Source organism: Oncorhynchus mykiss, chromosome 9, assembly GCF_013265735.2.
Source record: "Oncorhynchus mykiss isolate Arlee chromosome 9, USDA_OmykA_1.1, whole genome shotgun sequence".
NCBI classification, from domain to species: domain Eukaryota; kingdom Metazoa; phylum Chordata; class Actinopteri; order Salmoniformes; family Salmonidae; genus Oncorhynchus; species Oncorhynchus mykiss.
This window is the reverse complement of record NC_048573.1, coordinates 3,345,074-3,353,948: the sequence shown is the minus strand read 5'-3', so window position 1 is coordinate 3,353,948 and position 8,875 is coordinate 3,345,074. Positions and strand designations below refer to the sequence as shown.

The 8,875-nt window shown below is 45.7% G+C and overlaps 1 protein-coding gene across 2 annotated transcripts in view; it reads left to right on the top strand.

Moving 5' to 3' along the window:
* LOC110518889 (type II inositol 3,4-bisphosphate 4-phosphatase-like) overlaps positions 1-8,266 on the top strand; it is a 62,384-nt gene extending 54,118 nt beyond the window's left edge. The window contains exons 23-25 of one of the 2 annotated variants that reach the window (XM_036987077.1): positions 1,378-1,490; positions 1,960-2,114; positions 7,181-8,266. In XM_036987077.1, coding sequence (XP_036842972.1) covers positions 1,378-1,490; positions 1,960-2,114; positions 7,181-7,313 — 401 coding nt within the window. In that variant the 3' untranslated portion in view covers positions 7,314-8,266. Of the gene's footprint in view, positions 1-1,377; positions 1,491-1,959; positions 2,115-4,348; positions 4,849-7,180 lie in introns of those variants that run through there. The other variant, XM_036987076.1, reaches the window with a different exon arrangement.
* Positions 8,267-8,875: the final 609 nt, after the last annotated feature.

The window sequence follows — 8,875 nt, the reverse complement described above, 5'->3', positions numbered from 1 at the left end:
TAAGTATTTCTGATACTTCAACCTTTAAGTAGTACTGATACTTCAGCTTTTAAGTAGTTCTGATACTTCAACCTTTAAGTAGTTCTGATACTTCAACCTTTACGTAGTTCTGATACTTCAACCTTTAAGTAGTTCTGATACTTCAACCTTTAAGTAGTACTGATACTTCAACCTTTAAGTAGTTCTGATACTTCAACCTTTAAGTAGTACTGATACTTCAACCTTTAAGTAGTTCTGATACTTCAACCTTTAAGTAGTACTGATACTTCAGCCTTTAAGTAGTACTGATACTTCAACCTTTAAGTAGTACTGATACTTCAACCTTTAAGTAGTTCTGATACTTCAACCTTTAAGTAGTACTGATACTTCAACCTTTAAGTAGTTCTGATACTTCAACCTTTAAGTAGTACTGATACTTCAACCTTTAAGTAGTTCTGATACTTCAACCTTTAAGTAGTTCTGATACTTCAACCTTTAAGTAGTTCTGATACTTCAACCTTTAAGTAGTACTGATACTTCAACCTTTAAGTAGTTCTGATACTGCAACCTTTAAGTAGTTCTGATACTTCAACCTTTAAGTAGTTCTGATACTTCAACCTTTAAGTAGTACTGATACTTCAACCTTTAAGTAGTTCTGATACGTCAACCTTTAAGTAGTACTGATACTTCAACCTTTAAGTAGTTCTGATACTTCAACCTTTAAGTAGTACTGATACTTCAACCTTTAAGTAGTTCTGATACTTCAACCTTTAAGTAGTACTGATACTTCAACCTTTAAGTAGTACTGATACTTCAACCTTTAAGTAGTTCTGATACTTCAACCTTTAAGTAGTACTGATACTTCAGCTTTTACAGATGACTGCTGAAAGAATTTGGATCTCAGCTGTCTCCCTCTCTCTTATCTCCCTCTTCCTCCTCTCGCTCTCCCCCCTGTCCCTCCCTCCCTCCCTCTCTCTTATCTCCCTCTTCCTCCTCTCGCTCTCCCCCCTGTCACTCCCTCCCTCCCTCTCTCTTATCTCCCTCTTCCTCCTCTCACTCTCCCCCCTGTCACTCCCTCCCTCCCTCTCTCTTATCTCCCTCTTCCTCCTCTCGCTCTCCCCCCTGTCACTCCCTCCCTCCCTCTCTCTTATCTCCCTCTTCCTCCTCTCACTCTCCCCCCTGTCACTCCCTCCCTCCCTCTCTCTTATCTCCCTCTTCCTCCTCTCGCTCTCCCCCCTGTCCCTCCCTCCCTCCCTCTCTCTTATCTCCCTCTTCCTCCTCTCGCTCTCCCCCCTGTCCCTCCCTCCCTCCCTCTCTCTTATCTCCCTCTTCCTCCTCTCGCTCTCCCCCCCCCCTCCCTGCCCCCCCCCCCCCCCTCCCTCCCTCCCTCCCTTCCAGCCCTGCCCTGGTCCCGGTCCCCGTTAGCTGTGGAGGACTTGTTGTGTTCTCTGGAGCAGTCTTTGGAGATGAAGAAGAGGAAGAACGTCGAGGTCCTGTGGCTCGCTGCCTCCGTAAGATAACCTCTGACCTTTAATCTTTGACTTCATATCTTAGCTGAAGGAGTGCAAAGGTCTGACTCTCTCTATCTCTGTCTCTCTGTCTCTCTGTCTCTCCCTCTCTGTCTGCCTCTCTCTCTCTCTCTCTCTCTCGCTCTGTCTCTCTGTCTCTCTGTCTCTGTCTCTCTCTCTCTCTCTCTCTCTCTCTCTGTCTCTCTGTCTCTCTGTCTCTCTGTCTCTCCCTCTCTGTCTGCCTCTCTCTCTCTCTCTCTCTCTCTCTCTCTGTCTCTCTCTCTCTCTCTCTGTCTCTCTCTCTCTCTCTCTCTCTCTGTCTCTCTGTATCTCTGTCTCTCCCTCTCCCTCTCTGTCTGCCTCTCTCTCTCTCTCTCTCTCTGTCTCTCTGTATCTCTGTCTCTCCCTCTCTCTCCCTCTTTCTCTCTCTCTGTCTCTCGCTCTCTCTCTCTTTCCCTCTCTCTCTCTCTAGGTGTGTAGGAGGTTGAATGGTGTCAGGTTGACCAGCTGTAAAAGTGCCAAAGACAGGACCTCCATGTCTGTGACTTTAGAACAGTGTATGTTGCTAAGAGACGAACACACACTCAGCAAGGAGCACTTTAACAGAGCACTGGACTGCATGAGGAGGTAGGGGCATAAGGATGTGTGTGTGTGTGTGTGTGTCTCCTCCTCCCTGCTCCTCTCCTCCCTGCTCCTCTCCTCCCCCCTCCTCTCCTCTCCTCCCCCCTCCTCTCCTCCCCCCTCCTCTCCTCTCCTCCCCGCTCCTCCCCCCTCCTCTCCTCTCCTCCCCCCTCCTCTCCTCCCCCCTCCTCTCCTCCCAGCTCCTCTCCTCCCCCCTCCTCTCCTCCCCCCTCCTCTCCTCCCCTCCCCTCTCCTCTCCTCCCCCCTCCTCTCCTCCCCTCTCCTTTCCTCCCCGCTCCTCTCCTCCCCGCTCCTCTCCTCCCCCCTCCTCTCCTCCCCGCTCCTCTCCTCCCCCCTCCTCTCCTCCCCCTCCTCTCTTCTCCTCCTCCTCTCCTCCCCCCTCCTCTCCTCCCCCCTCCTCTCTTCTCCTCCCCGCTCCTCTCCTCCCCCCTCCTCTCCTCCCCGCTCCTCTCCTCCCCCCTCCTCTCCTCCCCCCTCCTCTCTTCTCCTCCTCCTCTCCTCCCCCCTCCTCTCCTCCCCGCTCCTCTCCTCCCCCCTCCTCTCCTCCCCGCTCCTCTCCTCCCCCCTCCTCTCCTCCCCCTCCTCTCTTCTCCTCCTCCTCTCCTCCCCCCTCCTCTCCTCCCCACTCCTCTCCTCTCCTTCCCCTCCTCTCCTCTCCTCCCCGCTCCTCTCCTCCCCGCTCCTCTCCTCTCCTCCCCGCTCCTCTCCTCCCCGCTCCTATCCTTCCCCCTCCTCTCCTCCCCGCTCCTCTCCTCCCCCCTCCTCTCCTCCCCGCTCCTCTCCTCCCCTCTCCTCTCCTCCCCGCTCCTCTCCTCCCCCCTCCTCTCCTCCCCCCTCCTCTCCTCTCCTTTTTAATTTGTAGTTTCAGTCAGGTTCTTTCAGACCAAACTGCTTTACTGACTGGCTTTCTGTTTTAGTTTCTCTCCATCTAACCTCTCTTCTTCTCTCCATCTAACCTCTCTTCTTCTCTCCATCTAACCTCTCTTCTTCTCTCCATCTAACCTCTCTTCTTCTCTCCATCTAACCTCTCTTCTTCTCTCCATCTAACCTCTCTTCTTCTCTCCATCTAACCTCTCTTCTTCTCTCCATCTAACCTCTCTTCTTCTCTCCATCTAACCTCTCTTCTTCTCTCCATCTAACCTCTCTTCTTCCCTCCATCTAACCTCTCTTCTTCTCTCCATCTAACCTCTCTTCTTCTCTCCATCTAACCTCTCTTCTTCTCTCCATCTAACCTCTCTTCTTCTCTCCATCTAACCTCTCTTCTTCTCTCCATCTAACCTCTCTTCTTCTCTCCATCTAACCTCTCTTCTTCTCTCCATATAACCTCTCTTCTTCTCTCCATCTAACCTCTCTTCTTCTCTCCATCTAACCTCTCTTCTTCTCTCCATCTAACCTCTCTTCGTCTCTCCATCTAACCTCTCTTCTTCTCTCCATCTAACCTCTCTTTTTCCCTCCATCAACCTCTCTTCTTCTCTCCATCTAACCTCTCTTCTTCTCTCCATCTAACCTCTCTTCTTCTCTCCATCTAACCTCTCTTCGTCTCTCCATCTAACCTCTCTTCGTCTCTCCATCTAACCTCTCTTCTTCTCTCCATCTAACCTCTCTTTTTCCCTCCATCAACCTCTCTTCTTCTCTCCATCTAACCTCTCTTCTTCTCTCCATCTAACCTCTCTTCTTCTCTCCATCTAACCTCTCTTCTTCTCTCCATCTAACCTCTCTTCTTCTCTCCATCTAACCTCTCTTCTTCTCTCCATCTAACCTCTCTTCTTCTCTCCATCTAACCTCTCTTCTTCTCTCCATCTAACCTCTCTTCGTCTCTCCATCTAACCTCTCTTCTTCTCTCCATCTAACCTCTCTTTTTCCCTCCATCAACCTCTCTTCTTCTCTCCATCTAACCTCTCTTCTTCTCTCCATCTAACCTCTCTTCTTCTCTCCATCTAACCTCTCTTCGTCTCTCCATCTAACCTCTCTTCGTCTCTCCATCTAACCTCTCTTCTTCTCTCCATCTAACCTCTCTTCTTCCCTCCATCAACCTCTCTTCTTCTCTCCATCTAACCTCTCTTATTCTCTCCATCTAACCTCTCTTCTTCTCTCCATCTAACCTCTCTTCTTTTCTCCTTTCTTTATCTGCTCCCTCTTCTTCTCTTATCCTCTCTCGTTGCTTCTTCTTCTTCTTCTTCTCCCCCCCACTTCTCATCCCTGATTTCCCCCTCCCCCAGCTCTCGTCTCCAGCAGGGCCAGATAGTGGGTTGTTGGGACCCAGAGAGAGGAGCTGGGTCGTGGTCTGGGTTTAAGGGGGAGCAGAAGACTCCAGCAGCACCTGGCAGACACTTCTATCCGGTAGCTCTCCTCCTGGTCACCTCACATCTGTTAGTGGTCTGGCTCATACTGAGTATGGTAGTTGTAACTGGGAAATAGAAAATGGTAGTTCTTTCTAAAAAAAACTCAGTTAAGAACAAATTCTTATTTACAATGACGGCCTACCGGGGAACAGTGGGGTTAACTGCCTTGTTCAGGGGGCAGAACGACTTGTCAGCTCGATCCAGCAACCTTTCGGTTAATGGCCCAACACTCTAACCACTAGGCTACCTGCCGGTTCTAATGGGGAAATGCCAATCAAATACAATTATTGCAAAACCAATAAATACATATACAATGGTACCACTTCCAGAGTTCTCCTTTTTCTGCTTTCTACTCTCTCTCTCTGTTTTCTACTCTCTCTCTCTGCTTTCTACTCTCTCTCTCTCTCTCTGCTTTCTACTCTCTCTCTCTCTCTCTCTCTCTGCTTTCTACTCTCTCTCTCTCTCTCTCTCTCTCTCTCTGCTTTCTACTCTCTCTCTCTCTGCTTTCTACTCTCTCTCTCTCTCTGTTTTCTACTCTCTCTCTCTCTGTTTTCTACTCTCTCTCTCTCTGTTTTCTACTCTCTCTCTCTCTCTCTCTGCTTTCTACTCTCTCTCTCTCTGCTTTCTACTCTCTCTCTCTGCTTTCTACTCTCTCTCTCTCTGCTTTCTACTCTCTCTCTCTCTCTCTCTCTCTGCTTTCTACTCTCTCTCTCTCTCTCTGCTTTCTACTCTCTCTCCCTCTCTCTCTCTCTCTCTCTGCTTTCTACTCTCTCTCTCTCTCTCTCTCTCTCTCTCTCTCTCTCTCTCTCTCTCTGCTTTCTACTCTCTCTGTTTTCTACTCTCTCTCTCTGCTTTCTACTCTCTCTCTCTGTTTTCTACTCTCTCTCTCTGTTTTCTACTCTCTCTCTCTGTTTTCTACTCTCTCTCTCTCTGTTTTCTACTCTCTCTCTCTCTCTCTGCTTTCTACTCTCTCTGTTTTCTACTCTCTCTCTCTGCTTTCTACTCTCTCTCTCTGTTTTCTACTCTCTCTCTCTGCTTTCTACTCTCTCTCTCTGCTTTCTACTCTCTCTCTCTGTTTTCTACTCTCTCTCTCTCTGTTTTCTACTCTCTCTCTCTCTGTTTTCTACTCTCTCTCTCTCTCTCTCTCTCTGCTTTCTACTCTCTCTCTCTGCTTTCTACTCTCTCTCTCTCTCTCTCTCTGCTTTCTACTCTCTCTCTCTGCTTTCTACTCTCTCTCTCTGTTTTCTACTCTCTCTCTCTGCTTTCTACTCTCTCTCTCTCTGCTTTCTACTCTCTCTCTCTGTTTTCCACTCTCTCTCTCTGCTTTCTACTCTCTCTCTCTGCTTTCTACTCTCTCTCTCTGTTTTCTACTCTCTCTCTCTCTGTTTTCTACTCTCTCTCTCTGTTTTCTACTCTCTCTCTCTCTGTTTTCTACTCGCTCTCTCTGCTTTCTACTCTCTCTCTCTGTTTTCTACTCTCTCTCTCTGCTTTCTACTCTCTCTCTCTGCTTTCTACTCTCTCTCTCTGTTTTCTACTCTCTCTCTCTCTCTGTTTTCTACTCTCTCTCTCTCTGTTTTCTACTCTCTCTCTGCTTTCTACTCTCTCTCTGCTTTCTACTCTCTCTCTCTGCTTTCTACTCTCTCTCTCTGTTTTCTACTCTCTCTCTCTGTTTTCTACTCTCTCTCTCTGTTTTCTACTCTCTCTCTCTCTGTTTTCTACTCTCTCTCTCTGCTTTCTACTCTCTCTCTGCTTTCTACTCTCTCTCTCTGCTTTCTACTCTCTCTCTCTGTTTTCTACTCTCTCTCTCTGTTTTCTACTCTCTCTCTCTGTTTTCTACTCTCTCTCTCTGTTTTCTACTCTCTCTCTCTCTCTCTCTGCTTTCTACTCTCTCTCTGCTTTCTACTCTCTCTCTGCTTTCTACTCTCTCTCTCTGCTTTCTACTCTCTCTCTCTGTTTTCTACTCTCTCTCTCTGTTTTCTACTCTCTCTCTGTTTTCTACTCTCTCTCTCTCTGTTTTCTACTCTCTCTCTCTCTGTTTTCTACTCTCTCTCTCTGTTTTCTACTCTCTCTCTCTGCTTTCTACTCTCTCTCTCTGTTTTCTACTCTCTCTCTCTGCTTTCTACTCTCTCACACTGTGTGTGGTTGTGTACATGTGTGTGTGGTTGTGTACATGTGTGTGTGGTTGTGTACATGTGTGTGTGGTTGTGTACATGTGTGTGTGGTTGTGTACATGTGTGTGTGGTTGTGTACATGTGTGTGTGGTTGTGTACATGTGTGTGTGGTTGTGTACATGTGTGTGTGGTTGTGTACATGTGTGTGTGGTTGTGTACATGTATGTGTGGTTGTGTACATGTGTGTGTGGTTGTGTACATGTGTGTGTGGTTGTGTACATGTGTGTGTGGTTGTGTACATGTGTGTGTGGTTGTGTACATGTGTGTGTGGTTGTGTACATGTGTGTGTGGTTGTGTACATGTATGTGTGGTTGTGTTCATGTATGTGTGGTTGTGTACATGTATGTGTTATCGCTTGGTCCTCTACTTTCAGCCCCGACAGTGATGCACATCAACTATGAAAGTCTTTGTGTTTCATCCCCTGAAATCAATTGTTCCATTCATTCATCCTGTCGTGTGTGTGCGCGTGTGTGTGTGTGTGTGTGTGCGTGCGTGCGTGCGTGTGTGTGTGTGTGTGTGTGTGTGCACACATCTCTAGGGAGGGCTGTAGAATGGAGAACGTTGAGAAGAACATCAGAAGCAGGAAGTATGCTTTCAACAGCATCCAGCTGAAGACCTTCCCTAAACCCTACCGCCCTCCGGAGGGCACCTACGGGAAAGTAGACACTTAGGAGGAGGACGAGAGAGAAGGGGTGGAATGATTGAGGGATGAATGAAGGATGGATGGAGAACTATAGAGGGATAGAAGGATGAAGAGACTGGAAAATAGACACTTAGAAGGAGGACGAGAGAGAAGGGGTGGAATGATTGAGGGATGAATGAAGAACGGATGGATGGAGAACTATAGAGGGATAGAAGGATGAAGAGACTGGAAAATAGACATTTAGGAGGAGGACGAGAGAGAAGGGGTGGAATGATTGAGGGATGAATGAAGGATGGATGGAGAACTATAGAGGGATAGAAGGATGAAGAGACTGGAAAATAGACATTTAGGATAACATGGAGGGAAGTGTTGTATGTTTAATTCTGTAAATATTGAGTTTGACAAAATAATGAAACACATTTTTAAAAGCTCAAGTGTTTTCACATGAAGTAATTTTATTTTATAGTAGCCTACTATATCTAGTTAGGAAGCGAGGAAGTCCATATGATGGTGCAACAACACGTTCCGACCACTAGATGGCGCTACTCGTGTAGCTCAGCCAATACCGCCTGAAACTCTGTCTCCCTCCAGCAGGTGGCGTTTTTTCATTGTGTCAATGAATAGTGGACTATTGTCAACAAAAGACATGAATGGCTTATTTGCTAAGTGATGTTTATTTGATTGAACAGAAGTTTGGGTAATACTTAAGTTGTTATGAAATCTACTGATATAAGTAGGGACAACGTGACATCCCGGCTACTTCGAGGAAAAAAAACATATAAAAATTGTGTAATAAAAGTCTACCATCACACATTCACATTTTGTTGTATTAAAGATAGATATAGATTATAGGTTAGATTAGATATATTTAGAATAGTTTTCATTAGTAATGTTTTGATCGACACCAAACTACTCTATAATGTCAAAGTGAAAAGAAAATTCTACAAATTGTTACAAATGAATAAAAAATGTTACGAAAAATATTGTTGTTGCTGTTGTATTCACTCCCCCCTTTTTTGTTTAGGCAAGACTAAATGAGTCAAAGAAGACTAAATGAGTCAAAGAAGACTAAATGAGTCAAAGAAGACTAAATGAGTCAGAGACTAAATGAGTCAGAGACTAAATGAGTCAAAGAAGACTAAATGAGTCAAAGATGACTAAATGAGTCAGAGACTAAATGAGTCAACGAAGACTAAATGAGTCAAAGAAGACTAAATGAGTCAGAGACTAAATGAGTCAAAGAAGACTAAATGAGTCAAAGACTAAATGAGTCAGATAAGACTAAATGAGTCAAAGAAGACTAAATGAGTCAAAGAAGACTAAATGAGTCAAAGAAGACTAAATGAGTCAAAGACTAAATGAGTCAAAGAAGACTAAATGAGTCAAAGACTAAATGAGTCAAAGACTAAATGAGTCAAAGAAGACTAAATGAGTCAAAGAAGACTAAATGAGTCAAAGACTAAATGAGTCAAAGAAGACTAAATGAGTCAAAGAATACTAAATGAGTCAGATAAGACTAAATGAGTCAACGAAGACTAAATGAGTCAACGAAGACTAAATGAGTCAGATAAGACTAAATGAGTCAAAGAA